Source organism: Carlito syrichta, unplaced genomic scaffold, assembly GCF_000164805.1.
Source record: "Carlito syrichta isolate Samal-C Ts95f unplaced genomic scaffold, Tarsius_syrichta-2.0.1 Scaffold304408, whole genome shotgun sequence".
NCBI classification, from domain to species: Eukaryota; Metazoa; Chordata; class Mammalia; order Primates; family Tarsiidae; genus Carlito; species Carlito syrichta.
The window spans coordinates 95,740-118,375 of NW_007248504.1; the positions used below are offsets into that span (position 1 = coordinate 95,740).

At 34.5% G+C, this 22,636-nt stretch overlaps 1 protein-coding gene across 2 annotated transcripts in view; it reads right to left on the minus strand.

Annotated features, from left to right (window-relative positions):
- EPC2 (enhancer of polycomb homolog 2) overlaps nucleotides 1–22,636 on the minus strand; it is a 114,180-nt gene that overhangs the window by 26,080 nt on the left and 65,464 nt on the right. For both annotated transcript variants that reach the window (XM_008059868.2, XM_008059869.1), the window contains 2 exons: nucleotides 13,128–13,273; nucleotides 2,094–2,300 (listed from right to left, as the gene is read on the minus strand). In XM_008059868.2, coding sequence (XP_008058059.1) covers nucleotides 2,094–2,300; nucleotides 13,128–13,273 — 353 coding nt within the window. The remainder of the gene's footprint in view (nucleotides 1–2,093; nucleotides 2,301–13,127; nucleotides 13,274–22,636) is intronic.

Sequence of the window (22,636 nt, forward strand, 5' to 3'; positions counted from 1 at the left end):
AGGGTATTCATTCTTTTTTGAGTGTTTTCCCATTTTTCTCATTTCAAAACACAAGCATTTCTAACTAGCAACAGTGCGCAAGACATGTAATAGTCTTTGGTCCTACAACTGAGAGGAATAAAAAGTAAAGAGCATTAGAAAAGAAAATATATCTCTCTGCAGAGGAAGATGAAAACAAAAACAAGAGGAAGGGTAGGAATCAGAGTGCCAGGAAAAACCTGTATTAGTGATCACACAATGATGAAGTGCCTAAACACAAGAACCAGTTACTAGCAATTCTCTAACAGTCAGGAAAAAAAGAATAAAACATGTTTTGATATTCAAAAAATATCATCTATATGCCAACAAATACTGCTAATCTTAAGTATTTCAGACCCGTTCATTAAAAGAAACTTTCCCAACTCTGATCAGTGGAGTCCCTCTTCAAGGTACCTCCTGTGTCCTTCTGACAAGTTCCAATATTTTTCAATCACATTCTTATTTTTGGGTACAGCAAAATATTCGCTCTAGGTTTATATTTATATTCACCCTGGTCCAGTGTAAATAGTGCTTTTCCTTTAGAAGACATTGTTAAGAGTTCATGTTTTGCAATATACCTGAATTAATTATAGTCACACATCACCAACACAGGGATAAGATCTGAGATTGTAGTGTTTGGTGATTTCCTCACTGGACAAATGTCAGACTGTACTTACACAAACCTAGATGGCATAGTCTATCGCTTCTGAGCTATAATCCTGATAGCATGTAAATGTACTGAATAATGGAAGTAACAGTAAATACTGTTGACAAATATTTGTGTATTTAAACACATCTAAGCACAGAAGAGGTACAGTATAAATACAGCATGGTAACCATAAGGGACTACCATCATAAATGCTGTCTGTCACTAAAATGTTAGTATGTGATGCAAGGCTGTAAAGTTGCATTTAAAAAGCAACTGGTAGTTCAGGTTTTTCAATGGTTCAGATAAACCTCTCCTTCATCATGTCCAATAGCTCACATTTATAAAGTTTTACTGTGCATGTATTAACTTATCAAATTTAGTATTATAATCTAAACAGGGTGCTAAATCTTCATAAAACATTGTAGATTCCCTTAGCTAAGAACTAGAATGCCAAATCGAAAACTCAGCCTGGGTTAGAGAATATTATTTACACTTAGGAAATCTATCCTTTGATGTTTAAGAAAATCACATCCAAAGAGTTACAGAAATTCTGGTTATTAACCAGTAGGAGAGTTTCTCCTAAAATATACTATCCTTGGCAGCTGTTATGCTTCACAACTGGTATATTAACAGCTGGCAAGGACACGGTTTCAATGTTAGGAGAAACAAGAATCCACAGAAAATGCTTTGCCTCAATTATAATTCCTTATAGCTTTATGTTTTTATGTTCCTGATACTCTGCAATGTTACAGAACGTGTTACTGTGTGTAGTATTCACTGTTAATCATGAGAAATGGAAGGTAGTGCACACCCCTCTGAAATGGCATTTTCCTCCATACCACACTGCTACTGAAAGCCAGATGGGAACAAGTTCATCAATCTGAAATCTGATACAACTGACAACTCGGGAAAGGAGAAAAAGATTCCACTGTTACTTCTGACTGTTTGCAGAACGGCTTGAAAGTGAACCATTCCCTACTTCCCAGGACCCTATAGCAGAGGCAGCAACATCCATTTTGACTTGCAAGAAGTAGAATACAATTTCCAAGGAACTGTAAGCTCTTAAGTGACCAAAAAGAAAAAGTAGTAGTATCAAATTCTCAACTTTCCAAACACAAGAGATTCATGATAGAATGTACAGTTTACTGAAGAATTCAAAACTTCTGAAGTGCATAAGGACACAAAATTCCTCATGCCACTTTAACTGCAAGCATAAAATGGTACTGTCAAGTAGATTTATAAAGGGCATGAGTAGAAATTAAACACTAACTGGTCGAAAGAAGCTACTGAAAAGTGGGATTTCTAGCATAAAGTTCATTAATGTCTCTAGCTCCCACTATGTTTACATTTTTCAAGTCGTTAAAAAAAACCAATTGGTTTTAAATACTATTAAGCTACCTTCAATTAAATTTAATTCGCACATTACCTTTCGAGTTTGCATTTTTTCTGTTCTCCTCCGAAAGGCAACATAAGGGTCATTGTTGGTAGAACCATCTCTTTTCTCTTGTTTTATCTGAGGAATGAGGGATGGCCCCCTGCAGTTTTTGCGTTTTCTCACCCAGTAGTCATATACAGCTTTAATAAGGTAATCATCTTCGTTTAGCAGCAGTTTTGCTTCTTGAAGTGTTACAAGCTAAATGAAAAATACAAAATGTCATCAACTATAATGTCTGAAAAAGAGAAATCTATGTTAGACCATAGCTATAGGAAAAAAATGTGAATAGTTCTAATAATTATGATCCAACATTATGATGGCAGATGAAGACACAAGTCAATTCAACCTAATAAAGGACTCATTAATTAGGAAACTTATCTTTTCAGTTTTTTTAAAAAGACAGAATCTTCCTCAGATGCCCAGGCTGGAATACATCATACAATCATACCTCACTACAGCCCTGAACTACTGGGTTCAAGTGATCTTTCCGTCTCAGCCTCCAGAGTAGCTGGGACAACAGATGCTTTTTAAACGCTTTATGTGGAAATGGTGTCTAAATTTGTTGCCCAGGCTGGTCTCAAACTCCTGGCTTCAAGTGATCCTCCCTCCTTGGCCCCCCAGAGTGCTGGGATTACAGGTGTGACCCATTGTGCCTGGCCAAGTCCTATGACAATGATTTCCAGAGTTAGTTAGTTGGTTCTTTATTATAATTCCACTGCCCACATCCTAGGAAAAGAATACACTGACAACGTTAACACCAGTATATTAGTCCATGTGACAATTGCATTTAGTGCAGCAAAATTATAAGTGGCTGTTCTTTGGTTATCCAGTCTCTCAGTAGAGGAGGTTTAACCTATTCTGAGAGGCTGAAGTGGATACCTTCCTTTTGTTACATGAAGTTTCCTGGAATGGTGATGAGTCTACAAGGACACTGGCAGTCTGCAAGTGGTAGTCTCAAAGTCTGCAAGGACAGTGGCAGAGTAAGATTTGAGCTTTCTATATCTAATAAAATTCTACCTTATGCTGACAGCTTTTATGTGTTCTGGAAGTCAAGGAAAGAAAATGCTGTGATATGCTACATGTGCTTCAACTGTTTGGTCATTATGCTGCTGATAAAATTTTATAATCTTCATTAATTAAATCAATAACTTAATTTAACCTTAGAGTGGGGATGAGGGTAAAGGTTCTTTCTACCAATCAGCAGTATATTTCTTACCTAACAACACTATCATGTTAACACTGTTTCCCATGCTCCCACATGATGTGTCAGGATCAAAGCACCCCTAAGATTTCCTTCTCTGGAGGTTCATGTTCTAGCTTACAATGTGCTGTTTTTGCCTTGCTGTTAAGTACCGTCTTTATATCACAGTAATAAGAATTCGATATACAATTTTTTAGCTAAATATCCTTACATTTCTTTCAAGGGTTAACTGTATTTTCTAAGTTAACCACTATTTTTATGTTTTTATATACCAACTTTCTATTTTATGAGTAATCTTGGTTTAAATCATTCTGTAAAAATTATCTTTAGCTAGTCTAAGTTAACTAGCATCACTGCACCTCTATTACAGTGATAGCATAAATCTGAGTAGGCAAGAACTATCTGCAGATAAAGCAGTCACAAATTATAATGTCATATGATTAAAAATCCACAAAATCAGAACCCTACTATTTGTGTACACTGAAAACAAGTTCTGTCATTTAGGAGCTAGGCACAGTGGCACACATCTGCAGTCCTATCTATTCAGGAGACTGAGGTGGGAGGATTGAGTCCAGAAGTTCAAATCTAGCCTGGGCAATATAGTGAAACCTCTAACTATTAAAAAAAACAAAAACAAAAAAAGTTCTGTCATTTAGCAAGTACTTCATCCATTAAAAGGCGGTTGAGACCAGGACTTAACCGGCAAGGGACTATGGTAAATCTATTATTTCCAAGACAGCTCTGAATTGCTTGATTTGCATTATTTACTTATTTTGGGGGCTTCAAGATAAAAATTAAAAAATTATCCTACCATATGGCATATGGGCCTTTCTTCTAAACTGCTTCTAGCTCTATAAGGACATGGACCATTTTTAATTGACAAAAGTCATGGTCTAGCAATTTCAAGAAATACATTTTGAGTATACAAATAAATAAACTAAAAAAAAAAGAATCTAAGCAAAAAAAACTCACAAAAGAATACATTACATAAAAAGTTAGTCTTTTAATTTATAAAAGTCAATTAAGCAATAAGTGATAATAATCAACTACTATCAGTCCATCAATGGGTTACAGAAAGTGGAGAAGATAGAAGAAAAAAATGTAAGATGAATTCATTACTTGAAGAAACTCACAAATATAGAAATAAAGACAAATACCAATCAATCAACAAGAGAACAACATAAGAACTCTGGACCTGAGTGTCAATAGGATACAGGACAGAAGCGTGCTACTGTACTCCAGCCTGGGAAACAGAGTGAGACTACAATTCAAAAAAAAAGATACAGGTCAGAGTAGAAAAAAATCTCCATCTGGGAGCACATGCATTTCTTTTCAGTGTTGATAAGTGAATACCTCTCTCCTATACATCTTTTTTCACTCTACTTCTTTCAAATCTGATGATTTATCATTTGTATAATAGCCCAAATACTACCAAAGGCAAGTTTCCAAATGACAACAAGCACACATTAAATCCAGAAAGGATTAAGTGATCACTTTTGACCTAATGCTCACCAAGAATGAAGGACCATAGTTTAAAATCACCACAGTGAAACTGATATGATTCTAAATAGATAACACCAGAAACATTCTTACTTATTTAAATTATTTATGCAATGCCACAAAATTACGGAAAACTAATGAGAAGAAAACATCAACATACAATGAAATAAAAGTATACATTGTTATACATTTTGAGTATTCTATATAAATTAAAATAAGGAGAACGCATTATCTTCACCAAAGATCCAGAAATGGAAAAGGTCTTCAACTACGGCAACAAAGACTGGTAGAATTATAGTCTCCCTGTCTTTCATCAAGTACCCAAACATAAATCACACACTATTTTTCAAGAGATATACACCCAAATCAAAAAGGAAAAAAAAGAAAAAGAAAAATCTGTAAATTCTAGGACTGTTAAGGTTATACTGCTAAAAAAATACTTTTATCTCTCATAGAAAGGTGACACTAATACATTAAAATTCTACTATCTCACTTATCACCATGCTTGACATGACTATTTCAGAAGGATCTGCACCTCATTGTTTCTTTCAAAGCTTCCACTATAGTTTTCTGATTCTTAACACTGCCAAAGCATGGCTGAACCATGAGTATCAGGAAATATTGAAATCATAATGACAAAATGATTAGGAAAAAAGTCTTCCCAGTCCATGAATAATCTTCTAAGGTCTTAGAAATTGCCAAGAGTTCTATTAATACACCACTTAGGAGAAAATGTTTTTCTAACTACATATTGATAGATCACTGATGCTGAAACCAATCTTCTCAGCAGTCAAAGGAATGATCTTCTGATCTTTCAATAACACGAATCTGGATAAAACAATACCACTTTAAATAAGCTGAAAAGAAAGCTATAAATATGAAATTCAAATTATTTTTATAATCTGTTCTTTCATTAACTTTACATTGCATCATTATACAATATATGTACACACATACATGGTATGGTATAGTGATTAAAACTGATATTGTGTGATGGGTTTCACTGGAACTGCTTTGAAAGATCTGGATCAAATTTCACTTTTAATATACAAATATTTTAAAATTATAGTAAAGAACATATCCATTCTACATACTACATTAAAACACACACACATGACATTTTCTCCCATGTAAAAGTGTACTTGTTCTTAGAGTACATGAGAATCACATTTTCCTATCTGCCACACTGATTTGGTACATCTGCTTGGGCGTGTTCCAGCCAAAACACAATCAATAATCTAATTTCAAGTAATACTTAAAACACTTAAGGTGCTGCATGATGAAAAAACTGATGAACTGATCAGGTTGGGCACTTTTTTTTTTTTTTTTTTTTTGAGTTGGAGTCTCACTCCATTGCCCAGGCTGGAGTGCAGTGGCACACTCACGGCCACTCCAGTGTCAACTGGCTGGGTTCGGCAACTCTTCCGCCTCAGCATTCCAAGTAGCTTGAACTATAGGCACACGGTACCATGCCCAGTTAATTTTGATTTTTATTGTAGAGATGAGGTCTCGCCAAGTTGCCTGGGCTGGTCTCGAACCCGCAGGCTCAGGCAGTCCTCCACTCACCTTTGCCTCCCAAAGTGCTGGGATTCAGGCTGAGCCACTGAACCCAGTCAGCTTGGTCACTTTTAATATGACTTACAAGTACAATGAAGGGAGGGAGCAAAAATCAGGCAGAGTCTCCATTTTTAGCAACAAAATGTATTTATTAAGAATGTATTGGATAGTTCCACATCTTCAGAAGTGTTAGAGAATCAGGCTTGGAATCTACAATGCCTACAATTGGGCCACAGAGCTGATCCAGGGGAAAAACCACTGATGCTTGCACTATGAATACCACTGGCATGGAGACTGAAGCTGGGACAGTTACCACTATTGCTGTGGCTGCCATCTCCACTACTGCCAGAGATTTCTCCATGGTACCTGCTTCTCTTCATTACTGGCTCTCATTTCAAATTCAGGGACTTTAATTGGCAGAGCCTCGGTCATATGATAGTACCCTAATTCAAAACAGGACAATAATGCTTAGATGCAAAGTGGGCTTGGAAAAAGGACAGTTAGCATGTTCAGTTCTTATGTAGACTGGGATGCAGGTTCTGCCTTGCACCAAGACTAATCAAGTGGAGAATTCTCCAAATATAGAATGGAGTCTTAGGCTTCAAAGAATAGCCCCTAAGAGCATTAGATATTCATTTTTTGAAGCTATTCAATTATCAGAACATAGTATATTTTTCTTTTCAAAGGACTACTTAACTGCTCAGCATGCTTTAGAAACTTTCATAGAAAAAAATCCATAGCTCCAGTTTCTCTTCTGCTTCCACTCACCAAGATGCTGGCAGGAATCTAGCACCAGGAAACAGAGGTGCTGCAAGTCACAAATCCTAAAATATCAAACTTGGCTAAGCAGAAGAAGCAGAGTAAAAGGTAGTGAGAAACTCCCCTTTCTGGCTGGGAAGATGATGAAGCTTGTGAAATATTTAGTGAAATTATCACCTTGGGATGCAGACTATATGTTTACTAAGACCACAATATTAGAAATGCAGGACCTGGCATTCCAGGCAGAAGAAACAATGCTGAGCTATAACAAGGCGTGGTACATTAGGGGGTCAGAAAGAAGTTCAGTGTGGCTGGTGTCTGGTGGAATGTGGGTTTTACTTTATAGACAGTGAAAGCCACTGAATTGTTTAAAAAAGAAAAACTGGAAATTAAATGATAATAAAATAGTTGGTGGCAGAATAGTAGCAGTAAAGGCAGAAGATAATTAAAATGAGGGAAGTGAATAAAGGCAACAAATTCAGGTTGAGCATCCCTAATCTGAAAATCCAAAATGCTCCAAAATCTAAAACTTTTGGATTGCCTGAGCCCGCAGGGTTGAGACCTGCCCGGGCAACTTGGCGAGATCTCGTCTCTACAATAAATCAAAAATTATCCGGGCATGGTAGCATGCACCATGTAGTTCTGGCAACCTGGAAGGCTGAGGCGGAAGGATCGCCGGAGCCCAGCTGAGGTTGTGGTGACCGGGAGCGTGGCACTGTGCTCCAGTCTGGGTGACAGTGAGACTCCAACTCAAAAATAAAAGAAAAAAAGAAAAAGTAAAAAAAACCAAACAACCGCAAAACTTTCTGAACACAGACATGATGCCACATGTGAAAAATTCTACACCCAACATATGACGGATCACAATTAAAAAATTAGTCAAAACTTTGTTTCACATACAAACTTATTAAAAATAGTGCATAAAACTACCTTCAGGTTACGTGTAAAGGTGTATACGAAACATAAGTGAATTTCATGTCTGGAGTGGGTCCCATCACCAAACACTCTCATTACATATCTGCAAATACTCTATCTAAATGGAATCTAAAACCCAAAACACTTCTGGTCCTAAGCATTTTGGATAAGGCATACTCAATCTGCATGTTATTTAGGAGAAAAAGCTGGTCTGATTTAGTGATGTAGGGGATGATTGTAAAGAAGCCAGAGCTAACAAGCAACACTGGTCAATTGAGTGGAAGACAATGATGCCAGTAACTGAGAAAGAGAAAGCACATGGGGGAGGAAAAGATCTGGAAATGTTGAATTTGAAATATGTGCTCAGGTGGAGCGATTCCACCAAAACACAGCTCTGAAGATTAGTAGGTAGAGGTATGGATTTGGGAACCAGCAACAAACTGTTAGCAGCTTAAGATAAAAGAATAAATGCAGAGGAGGCAATGAAAAAGGAGATGAAGAAAGAAGAACCAGGAAAATGTGGTGGTCCACATCATCCAGCACTACAGAGATACTAAGTAGGACACAGATTGAAAAGAGGCTCCTGGGTGACATTTCAGAAATGAATTGTGATGTGAGTAAAAAGGTAAACAGGAAGCACCAAGTGCAGTTAATCTTCTGAAAATATTACTATGACAAAAAAAAGACACAGAGTGGTAGATTACAGAGAAAAATTGGGTCAAATGAAAAGGTTCTCTTGGGAAAAGGATCCGTGGGTACCTTTTTTGAGTAAAGAGAAAGAAGAAATGAGAGAAAAGATCATTGAAAACAATGCACTCAAGGAATATATGGGTGAACAAGGAAGGGTTTGGGATTGTGCCTCTACAAGAGAATTAAAGGCTGTATGGAGGCAGAAGGGAAAGAAAACGATGGAATGCATGGCTGGTGGTCTGCATTTTCTTCATGGTGTGAGAAAGAGCGTTCTATTTGGTGCAGAAGTGGTCTTGCTATGGGAATGTGTGCTAAGCGGAGAACAGCGAGTGGTCAACAGTCTAGAAGGCTAATAAACAACAAAGAACAGTGTGTTGGATAGCTTAGAAAGGAGATTAAGTGTTTATTTTATTTTAATCAATTTTTAAAAATGATATTGTGGGGTACAGTTAAGGGTTAGGTATACAAATATGCTCCGTTCAGGCACCCTTGTTGATAAGAGGTGTCTCCCCATCCCCAGACAGATATTTACTACCGTTGATCCCATCTCCCTTCCCCTCCCACACCCATAGTTTCCCACCACTGTCACTCATTTTCTTATAGTATTATGTTGGATGTTCAAGGTCCACTATATGAGTGAGAACATGTGATACTCAGATCTTTGTTTCTGTGAGAGATCACTCATTATTATAGACTCTAGTTCCATCCAGGTTGCTGAAAAACTCATGATTTTGTTCTTTTTTATGGCTGCATAGTATTCCATCGTGTATATGTACCACATTTTTTTTAGAGATTAAGTGTTTATAAATTAAAACATTAAGGGTTTTAGAATGAAAACTTCTAAACTTAGAAAGTGTTTTATTAAGGTTATTATTTTAGAGAAAATCCCATGAAAGAAAATGTCATTTAAAGTGGCTTGTGAATAAAGAAAAAATGTACTTTTTCTTTAGAAATAGTCTCAAATATATAGAAAACTTGCAAGAATAAAACATTTTGAAGATTATGCCGTCTAAACCAAGACTCACCTGTTGTTAGCTTTTATATCCATTCACTATACCACTTGTGCACACACATACTCTATGTATGCACACACACACGGTATTTTTTTTCTGTTTCACTTGAGGATAAGTTACATATATCATGGCTGTTTTCATAAATATTTAAGTGTATGTTTCTTAAGAATAAGGACTATTCTGTTTTCATAATTATGATAACCAACTTAAGTAAATTGAACACTGGTAATATTATGCAATCTACCATTCATATTCCAATACTGTCAGTTGACTCAAAAATTATCTTTGTAGCATTCCTCCGTTCCCCCACTCCCAGTATAAAATTCAGTCTCAGGTCAGATATTGCAATTAGTTGTCATATCTGAAAGAAGATTACTATTAAGTATCAATCAATGAATCTGATACTAATTAAATTTAGGGATAAGGGATAAAAGAGATGATTCTGAATTTTGGAAGTCACAGGAGGGATAAGGAATCATCTAGGTTAAACTTGAAAGAACTGCGGACATTCTAGGAGGAGATGTCAACAGACAGAACCAAAAGAGAACAAAAAAAATCCTGAAGCTTAAAAGATAGGCCAAGGTCAAAGGCATAGCTAATTATATGAATATTTAATGAATTATTATATGAATTATTATACCCACAAAAATGCTCACTGAAGTGGCATTACCCAAAAATACATAGGATAAGAACACCAAGAACAGAATTTCAAGAAACTCTGAGTTTATAGGAGTTGAATGAAAAGGAATGAGCAGAAGAAAGTTAGAAGGAATGACCATGAGAAATAATAAAACTATAAGGGAATAAACTGTATCTTATTAAAAAAAGGTGAAGACAGTTTCAAGATTTAATGAGAGCACAAATCAAATAAACAGATGGGGACTGAAAATGATTACAGAATTTAGCAACAGGAGTTTTTATAATTGACTTCATTGAAGCAGTCTCCCAGAATGATTGAAGCAGGTTTGCCTTAGTGTCTTTTTCTACCAACCTAATAAATAACAGTTTAACTACAAACCTGATTCTTTGTCCTGGGGTCTGTTACTATGCTAGTCCCCATAAGGAAAAAATAAGTAGATCTATGAATTCATAGATCAGGGAATGAAATGAAGATAGCCGTTTGGTATCTTTAAACCTTGGCTCTAATAACAGGATCATAGTGTAACTCCATTGCCGAAAACAGATGCGACCATGTTCTGTACCTAGCCAGTTTGTTTCAGAGCCTAGAAGCTTGTCCCTGAGCAAAGAGAACTAAAATAGGATGGGGCTGATTATATGTGCACAATTAAGTATATTGTTCACATGCTTTTTAAAATTCTGCCCCCACTTAGATCTAAAACTCCACAAGGGCAGAACTTTTCCCACCTGTCTTACTGTTAGCACCTGCCTCGTTCACCTGATCACTAAATAAATATTACTGACTGAAAGAAACCAAATTACGTAATGGAGAGCTGATGGCTTTTGATGATATAATCTCAGCCATCATGAGTAATTTCAGAGCAACCATGGAAAACAGTCGAAATATCAAAAGCCAGATCCAGTCTAGGATTGCTAGAAAAATTTACATCTACACAAAAATGGAAACTCTGATATCGGTGACAAAAATCCAGGAAAACTTTAAGCACTAAATTATGTATATACTAAATGACAATGAACATAGTGTGATAATTTTTTTAAATTCCCAATAAGAAAACAAGTAAGATAGTCTCTGGTAAATTGAATTTTACTAAAGTCAGTTTTCAAAATGTGCTTCTTTGAATAATACACTGGGTATTATTTTCCATCAGAATGAGGAGAAAAGATGAATAGAAATGTTAAATATGCAGCAAAGACATTTTCCAATAGAAAAGTTTGGGAAATGTTCTGAAGAGCTGATAATGCCTTAGAGATTTATAGGCCATAAGTTGTAGCATAAGAGAAAATCATGAATCTGTATGGGTAAACTAGTGAAAAGTTTTAATAATCTATTGTAAAAAAGGTTTTTTGCAATCCTATTATATCTGTAACTTTAAAACAGTAATAACAATTAACATATTAATATACCACACAGGTACAACAAAAATTATTTCTAAAAATAAATTTTAAAATCTAATTACAATATCAACATATGCTCATCATAGTAAATTTGGAAAATAGAAAAACAGAATAAAAAACTTTAAAAATTGTCAATAATTCCAGCACTCAAATATATGTAGGCATTTTATTGTACTTTCTTGTTCTTTCTTCCCTATGCACATGTATAAATATAAATGCTTTAAACAAGTCTCAGAATTTTCCACATAACAATTCTGTATCCTATTTCTGAAATCTAATATTATACAATGAACAATTTCCTATGGCATTAGACATCCTTCAAAATCATGCTTGTTAACAGCTGTACCTCGGTCTATCCTACAGACAACTTATTTATTCTGAACATTTCTGTTCAGAAATCATTGACATTTTTCTAATTATTTTTCCTGACAACAATTCCTAAAGACAAGATTATCAAATCAAAGTGTGTAAACATTTTAAGGCTCCTGGACATACATTGCTTAATCGCCTTCTAGAAAGACAATACCATTTTAAATTCCCAGTGCCATTTATAAAACATCTCACTAAGGAAAATTCTTTAGTATTTTGTAAATAATTTCTCCCTCACTTAAAAAGTTAAATAACATATAAGTAATTAAAACTAAAATCCAGTCAGGCACGGTGGCTCACACCTATGATCCTAGCATTTTGAGGCTGAGGCTAGAGGACGGCCTGAGCCCAGGAGTTCAAGATCAGTCTGGGAAACATGGCAAGACCTCGTTTCCACAATAAAACAATTAGCTAGGCATGGTGGTGCATGCCTGTAGTCCCAGCTGCTTGGAAGGCTGAGGCAAAAGGATTGTTTGAGCCCAGCGGGTAGAGGCTGCAATAGCTATAATAGTGCCTGTCACTGCACTCCAGCCTGGGTTACAGAGCAAGACGACAACTCAAACAAAACAACATCAAAACTAAAATCTATCTAAAATGATGAATATTTTAATATAAATCCAAGCAACTGAGCAAGATTTGATATAAGATGACGGACTTAGAGACTCAACCAAGCAAATTTAGTTACTAAAGTACCAAAAATACAGTGATATGAAAAGGATCAAGAAGATACTATAACATTGTAACTAGTATTATTTTTATCCAAAGAAGAAAAAAAGTTAGAACAATACTGTTCATACTCCTCCTATTCAAGGAAATTATGCTTAAGCATTCAATTCAAGAAATACTGTAAATAGAAATTCCAAGATGCCAGGAAAAGAAATTCAAGATACAGTAAAATGCAACACACTCAGATCTAAAGAAAATGCAAAATGAAGGTGCTAATTGGGCTAACTGTAAGATAAAAGACATTTTTATATGATACAGTACCTGATTAGAACTGGCTTTTTCAAGTCTGTCAATCATAATTTCAAATTGCAAAGGCTTAATTTCCATCTTTCTGTTAAGTCTATTTAATAAGGTCTCATCTTCTGAATCCATATCATAATCTGGTTGCTCGTTGTCTAGATTAAAAGCTAGAAAAGAAAAGAAAAATTCTTCAAACTGAGGAGAAATTATGAAGTTACATAGTATTCATCACAGGCTACTTATAAATGACAATGCTTTGACCAAAGAGAAGCTCACAAGCAGATATCTAAAAATTAGCTTCAGAAGCAGACTGCATTGTGCAAGAAAAAATAAAATTTAGTTTACATATGATTTGAATAGAACACATAAGTAAAAACATTATCTAAAAAATTAATTTTTATTTTGAAAACAAAATATAACAGATATATGCCAAAATATAAACTATAAAATAGCAACTATAAAAAAGATGGTATCTATATCAACATGGTAGTTTGGTAGCCTAATGAGAAACTATGGAACAAAACTAGGAATCTAGAAATAAACTCATGTACAAGAATATAATGGAAAAGAGGCTTTGAATTATTAAGGATAAAACAACAAAAAAATTTTTGTAAAGATGTTGGCATAACAAACTTTCTAAAAAAAAAGCTGAATTCCCGCCCACTCCTAACACCACTAAATAACATATTCAACAAAACTTAATAGTAAAAAATAAAACACATAAAAATCCTAGAAGAAAATGCAGGGGGGAAATGTATGGGTAGCAAACTCAGAAGGCTTAAAACTGATTTTAAAAAAATTAATTTGACTGTATAAGATTTTAAAATTTCTACATGAAAATTTAATAAAGTAAGTCAAAAGACAAAGAACAAACAGAAAAAAATACAATACTTTATTTTATATTATAAAAGGCTGATTTCCTTAAAAAATTCTAACAAATTAGTAAGAAAAAACTACTACTTCAATAAAAACTGGCAAAGGATATGGATTAGCATTCTTGTAGAGACTAAATATCAATGGTTTTTAAACAATGAAAAAGCTTAACTTTCTCATAATTAAATAAATGCAAATACAATAACAAGATAAGCCGGGCTCGGTGGCTCAGCCTGTAATCCCTGCTTTAGGAGGCTGGGGTGAGTGGATTGCCTGAGCCCGCGGGTTTGAGACCCGCCTGGGCAACTTGGCAAGACCTCATCTCTACAATAAATAAATAAATAAATAAATAAATAAATAAACAAATAAATAAATAAATAAATAAATAAATAAATAAATCAGCCGGGTATGGTAGCGCATGCCTGTAATTACAGCTACTCAGAAGGCTGAGGCGGAAGGATCACCGGAGCCCAGCACATCGAGGCTGTGGTGGCCAGGAGCAGCCACTGCACTCCAGTCTGGACGACTGAGTGAGACTCTAACTCAAAAAAAAAAAAAAAATTACAATAACAAGTTAATAGGTTTCACTCATCATACTAAGACCTAAAACTTGGTAATAGCTATTATGGAATGAAAGGGGGAAGAAAGCCTTCTCAAATATTGTAAAGAGGAAAGTTTAAATTGGCTTTAGTCCAATTAAAAACACACCCTCTTGGTCTTGATAATTCTATTTTTAAGAATTTATCCTATATATAAACTTAAACAGAAATGATATATACACAAGTTATTAGTTGTGATGTTTTAAGAAGTAAAAAATACAAAACAAGCAACATATGTAGGGTTAGATAGATAAATAAATAATGGTTAATACAGACATGGACTATAGACTGAAGCTCTAAAGAATGACACTGACCTATGTACACCAGTATGAAATGAAACTGATATTCATGAACACTTAGCAAAAAAAGCTAAGGTGCAGAATAATGTATATAGTACACTAAGATGTGCTTTAAAAAGGGCAAGGATGAAACTATGTGCATGTGTTTGTAAGTGCAAAAAATAGTTCTGAAAGGATACATACGAAATGGGTAATAGTTCTGCATTTCTGACTAAGAGAACTGTGGAAGTAGGGATTCAAGGAAGGCTAGGGGATTTAAAATTTCCTTTGTTCCCTTTTGTATATTAGTTGTTAAAATATAAAGAGGGACAAAACTAAAGCGCTACAAATTCTATGTTGAAATTACAAGACAAGACTCAGAACAAGGCAATAAAAGAGATACCAATCACCAAGAGGTTGGCTATTTAAAGGCTGTCTGCATATCAATATGTATATGTATATCTTACATTCATACCATGTGCAATGTCCTGACATTCCCAGATTTGGCATGACATTCTTAAAAATAGTTCACAGCATAAAAATAGGAACAGATGTGTATGTTTATATAATTGGTACAATCAGCCTTTTACTACAGATAGTACTGATGAACTTTATCTTAAAGACATTTGCTTCATAATCAGTTCACCACATCTCAAAAATCTGAATTCTAATAGCTCATTGTTTTAAAAAATCTTACTAGTAGATAACAACAAAAACAAATGTTAGCTAACATTTATAAACTTACATAGCACTTACTATGGGCCAGGCAATATTCAAAGTGTTTTATACAAATGAAATTGACACAACCACCTTATGTGGTAGTAGTTTTTATCTCCCAGTGAGTCTTACATTCTAAAATTTTAAAATGTTATTGTACTTAGCTTATATCATATACTACACAATAACATAAGTCAGAGTAGTAACTATTAGTGAACCAATTACATAGATTATTTTGTAAGTATGATGCATTTAAAACATTCCTGGAAATGTGTTTATCTTCTATATAAAACTTTTGTCTTTATTACATGATTATCTATAATTCAAAAGTATGTTTTCAAAAAGTCAATCTAATCCCATCCAACTCAACGACAGATGAGGTGGATGCCATAAACTATATAGATTACTAAAAATTACTCTTCCTTCCACAAAGGGATGCTGTTTTTGTAAATGCACATGACAGCCCAATGATATGCCTTTAATCCACAGACTAACAACAAATGTCAATAAAATCAGGTAATTGATACAATTAGAAGACATTTCAGGGAAAGATTTTAGAAACTGCTGAGCAGAGTTAACACAATGCACTGAATTTCTAAGTTAAACAGATATTTTCAAAAGTTTAAGTGCAAGGCTATATACAAATTCTGTATAACTATCTTTTACACACCTACCTAATCTTACTCACCTCTTGTTCCTCCACCTCCTATCTGCTCTATCTTCTTATTCTATTCTTACAAAAGCCAACGCCCCAGCCCGTGAGGCAAGGAAAGGGACAAGAAAAGCTGGGGAATAGTTTAGAAAAATTAATAGTGAGAATTGATAGGAGATCTAACAATGTGTTAAATTAAGAACCAGGGCAATGACTTGTTGTAGTACTCTAAGTATTCTACTACCATTTCTCCTTTCATTCAAAAACTATGCAAGAATCATTACAGATTTAAGTATTCTGTTGCTTCCAAACCAGGTACAGGTGTTTGCCTGTACCTCTCTTCACCTCAAATTATATTGATTATATCTACTACCAGACAAAAAGGTAAATTCTTTAAAAGCAGTGATTAGTCATACCTGTATACCTCCACTTAGGAAAAAAAAAGTGAGCATTAAAAGCTGTTGAATAAAAATGGCATTTAAATACGTAAATATAAGAGATTCTTTTAAACTACAAGCAGAATATTTTTGTAAGTTTATTAATACCTCATTTTTTGAAACCCAGACAGCTTTCTCCGGCTAGAAAACAAATCTTACAAACAGTGGGTTAATTTCATAGGCCAGTCAATCACAGAAAACAGTTTTCAAAATAAAGTGGGGGAGAAGGCAGGCAGGAGGGTTGAAAATTTCTTGAAGTAATTCCCTAAAAGAATTAAGATATGAACAAGGGTAATAAGGGTATGTGTCTCTGTCTGTAGAAGACTTTTGTGATAAAGTCTTCCCACTTTCCTATGGAAAGTGTGCTAAGCAGAGAAGAAAGAGAAGCGAGAGAATTAAATTCTCATCATAAAAAGAAAGTGATAATACCAAAAATAAGTTCAAAAGGGTAGTAACTTAAGAGCAAAATTTAGAATTTTGAAGATAAATACTAAAAGAAAGAAATGATTTGAAGGAAGTTTCCTCAGAGTGATGAGAATCACCTTTTACGAAAAACCACGATTTTAATTAAGTTTAAAAAGATACATATGAAACAATTAAAATGTAAATCTAAAGATAAAAACTATAAAAACAAAACACAAAGACAGTAAGATAGTTAATGTTGGGAGCTAAGTGAAAAGAATGCCACTTATTATAATATGGTCCATGCCATGGAAGACCTAGTTGGGAAGCAGCAGAAAGTAGGAGGAAAAAAGTAAAATGTTAAGAATTCTAGTTTGAGTTTATAGGCATTAAGAATTCTTACAGGTATATGCATTGTGAACATTTGTATACCGCTCTTTGTCTTTGAATTGTACCCCATATCTTTAAAGTAAAAAAATTAAATTAAATTAAAAAAAATAATTCTTACAATAATTCCCCCAACACTTGCATTCAAAAGCAGCTATTTAAATACTTCTTCTTTGCAAAAAATAACTTCCCATGAGTTTATTTCAAGTTTCAGAATTTATTTCAAGATTCTAAGTTCTAAGTACTTTATTTTTTCTTTGATTTGCTTGTAGCCCTAAATATTTCCAGTCAGTTTTAAGTAGCTTAACAAAAGCCTAATTCAGTTGTTGCCTGCAAATACTGTAAATTACAATTATTCCTAATATTACCACTGAGGCAATTTTTTATTTCTAAATATACACTTTTACATACATTTTCTCTAATCCTCACAAAACCCTGAAAGGTATTTATATCTTTGTTTTGCATACACTGGATAGGTGTTTTCATTAGTTTGCAGCAAGTCACATAGAATTTGAACCCAAGTCTGTTGAATTCTGAAGCCCATGTTGCTTTCCCTCTATTGCACCTTGACTAAAAGGAGTACATTCAATATCTTCTCCCAGTCTGTGGTTTTTGTTTATGATGTCTTTTGTTGTATAGAAATTTTAATATACTGTAGTTTATCAGTTGTTGCCTTTAAGGTTTCTGCTCTTTGTCTTCTTTTTCAGTAATAAAGGTAGCTTTGCATATTTTCTTCTAAAAATATTAAAGCTTTTTTTCTTTTTTAATAGTTGTTCTTTTTTTAAAAAAATTTTATTATAAAGATGTGGGGTACAATTCAGGGTTAGGTATACAAACATTGATCATGCAGGTACCCCAAAGCTTTGCTTTTCATATTTATTCTTTATTTTCTTCCATATGGAAAATCAATTGTCCCAGTACTATGTATTAAATATTCCCATTCTTTCTCCACTGATTTATATAGCCTCTTTGGTCATTCATCAGATTTCCATATCTAGAACATGCTGGTATGTTTCTACCTCTTTTTTTCTTTCCATTGATTAATTTATCAATCACTAAAAAGATTTCAATATCCCAAACTTAAGAAAGGGTTAATTATAAGAGGAAAGGAGGAATAGAATGGGGGGGGGTGGATAGAGTTAGCAACTAGACTGCTTTATAGATATAACTCTTAGAACCATGTACAACAAAGACCTTGAAAACAAAAACCCTAAGATTAAAAATTAAATGGAAATGTAAACCCAACTGTCACTTCGGTTCTACGGCAAGTACAGTAAAGTGACTATACATTACTAGTGGGAATACCATAAGGACTAAAAGCAAACCCAAACAATCAACAAATGGGAAAACCTGAAACTGTTTTTGGTAAATATATCATTGGTGAGAGAGTTGGCACAATTATTCTGAGACTACTGTGGTGTAGTGTGGGATAAAACATGGAGATTATGTGGATGTCTCTGAGAACTGATATATAGAAGAAAGTTTTCAGTGTAGGTTAAAACCTTTAGTCTTGAATTAGAGTAAGAATTATTATTATAAATTCTTGATATATTTTATCTTTAAAAATGTTTAAGTTCACATTATCCTGACTAGGTCCACCAAAAAATCTGAGAAACAGCAGCCAATTCAGTAGCAATGAACACCCTCTAAATTTCCAGCTTGTAGTCTCCAAATATGATTTCCCACTAGAAGTAACAAAAGCACTCTGTAGAAATGACTGATTTCAGGTCTGGGCCAGAAAACATATAAGGTGACTCTAGCACATCTTACTTAGCTTTCTTCCTTTCTCGTGTGGTAGAGTTATTTCAAAAAACTCAAGAGCTAACCTGAATAGGTTCCTACTGGTCAAAAAGAGGTGAATATCAGTATCAATAATAAGAATAAACTCAATGGACTGAAACGTGGTAACAATGCGTAAATGCGTGATCTATTATGATTTTAAAACAAAATACACACCCTCAGTCACTTCTGGAGAGTACTAAGAATCAACCTTCATTAGGAAGTATGCATTTTTGGCTGTCTCTCTTTTTGTGATGTCAGCAGTCATTAATGATAAATGCCTTGATTCATTAAATCATTAGGGGTTGCAAAATAGTAATATTCTATCATTCTTTCTTGATTTATCTTAGCTAGAATACTTCAATAAAGAGAAAACTTCCCCTTTCTCAACAATTCAGAGATGCTGAGATACAGTTCATAGAAAAGGTGTAGGATAAGTGCTTGATTCCTGATAAAGTCTTAGGATTTAAGAGACTGATCAACCAACTATAATATATGGAAATTTCCTGGATTCTAATTCAAAAGAATTCTGAATTCTTTTGTATAGTCAATTGCCCTATTTTCTGAATTCCAATTCAAAAGTATCAACTGTGTTTAAAAAAAAAAAAAAAGAGGTGTATGTGTGAGAGAGATTATAGGACAGTCAAGAAACGTGTACACTAATTAATTACTAAATGATATTAAGAAAATGCTGGATTTTTTTAAGGGGTGGTATTGTAATATTATTGCAATAGTATATTTATTACTATAACAGTGTCAGATATTGTAATTATGTTTAAATACTCCCAGATAAAATAATGTTAGGATAGCCCTAAAATCAGAGGGTGGAAGAAAAGGGATAAACGTAAAATAATAATATTGACTATGTTGAGTGACAAATACATGGCAGTTCGTTATTATTATTATTATTATTATTATTATTCCTACTTTTGGATACACTGAAAATTTTCCAGAATAAAAGATTTTTAAAAGATAAATATAGCCGGGCTCGGGGGCTCAGCCTGTAATCCTGCGCCTTTGGGAGACTGAGGTAAGTGGATTGCCCGAGCCCGCAGGTTCGAGATCCGCCTGGGCAGCAAGACCTCATCTCTACAATAAATCAAAACATCAGCCAGATGTGGTAGCGCGCGCCTGTAATTCCGGCTACTTGGAAGGCTGAGGCGGAAGGATCACCGGAGACCAGCAGGTCAAGGCTGCGGTGGCCGGGAGTGGCCACTGCACTCCAGTCTGGGCGACAGAGTGAGACTCCAACTCAAAAAAAAAAAAAAAAAAAAAAAAAGATAAATATATAGAATATATAAATAATTCCTTTAAAAATTCCATAAGAAAATGACCCAGATTAAAAAAAACCCAAAAATATGAAGAGGTAATCTACACAAAAAGATGTTTAACCTCACTTACAATTGGTGAAAGGCAAATTTAAATCAACAAGTACCAATTCATACCCATCAAATTGACAAAAATTGTAAAGTCTGACAATAACAAGTCCTGATAAAAATGAGAGAACAAGAAATCTTACACACTACTGGTAAAAACATAAACCGATATAACCAGTTTGGAAACCAATTCTTCAATATTTAAAGTTAAACATGCACTTTCAGTAAGATCCAGGAATTGTACTTTTAGGCCTATATCCTGATTAAAAAAGCTCTCGTAGATGTGGACAAGGTGACATATATAAGGTCACTCACTACTTCATAGTCACAGAAGCAAAACATTAGAGAAAAACCAGATGTCCTTAAACTGAGACATACTTACACAAAATCATATTTATGAAATGAAAACTATGTTCACACAAAAGCGTGCACACAAATGTTTACAGCAACTTTATTCCTAATAGCCAAAAAATTGGAAACAATCTAAATGTCCTTCAATGGTGAAGCATTAAACCGTAGTATATGGAATTATACTCAGAATAAATAAAACCAAACTACTGACACATGCAACAATTTGGATAATCTCAGTGGAGTTTGGGATGGGGACAATCCTAAAGGTTACATACTGCAGATTCCATTTACGTAACCTTCATGAGATGACAAAATTATAGGGATGGATAACAGATCAGTGGCTGTAAAATAAAGCCAATAAATGCACCTATCTCATAAGAGTCTTGTAGGAATTAAATGATATAATTTGTGCCTATCATAGGGCCCTATACAGAGTATGTGTTCAATAAAGGAAAGCTGCTATTAGTACTGAACAACATTATTCTACCCCATTAGTAGATCAAGACTAATTTAGCAGAAGTGAAAGTAAAGTACCATGTAATTGTATAGGTCTTTTAAATATTAACGCCCTTAATAATCCAGGGGTATACAGAAATCAGAGGTTGTTGTTGTTGTTGTTGTTTTGAGTTGGACTCTTACTCTGTCGCCCAGGCTGGAGTGCAATGGCACGCTTACGGCCACCACAGCCTTGACCTGCTGCACTCGGATGAACCTTTCATCTCTGCTTTCCAAGTAGCTGGAACTACAAGTATGTGCCACCATGCCTAGCTAATTTTTTATTTATTGTAGGAACGAAGTCTCGCCAAGTTGCTCAGACTAGTCTCGAACCCCTGAACTCAGGCAATCCTCTTGACTCCACCTCTCAGTGCTGGGATAGCAGGTGTGAGCCCTCATGCTGGGCTAGAAATCAGAGTTTTACTTTAAATACTTTAATGAAGTCTCAACTATTAATACCTGAAAACTATAACAGTATACTGCAAAAAAAAGTACTTCTTTCTGCCTCTCTGAAGGCTAACACCACCTGTATATGAGCTGTTATATCTACTTCTCTGACTTATTTTTAAGACTAATTTGTACCCAATGTGCTTTTGATTTATAAAATTTAAAGTCACAAAGGCTTCATTGGGGAAAACATTTCAAATTAATTCACAGTAGGAAAAAAAAGAGAGAAAGAGGGGTGAAGGGGACAATAAATATTTAACCAGTCATGGTTATACATAGGAATAATTTTTTCTATTATTCTGTGAATTCATATGTATATGAATCTAATTTAAAACAAAAAGAAGTAATAAATGCAGGGATGGGACTTCTTAAGTGGTGTCACAAATGATTTATTTTCTTACATGTCTTACCTTTTCTGAGAAAAGTAATTCTAAGGAAGTCACGTGGATTCTAATGACTTCTGTAGTTAAAATAGTTGAGCTCAGGGAATGGCAAACTAAGGCCTGTGGGCCAAATCTAGCCTGCAGCTTGTTTTGGGTAATGATGTGAAAATGCAAAAAATCGTTTTTAAATTTCTAAAGAATCATTTAAAAAATAATAATAAATAGGAAGAAGAGAAAGGAAAAAGAACAAGAGATCAACTGTGTCCCCCACCCCACCCCACTGAGCCCAAAACATTTACTGTCTGGATCTTTACACAAAAAGTTTGCTAATCCCTGGTTTAGGTTAGTAAGGAA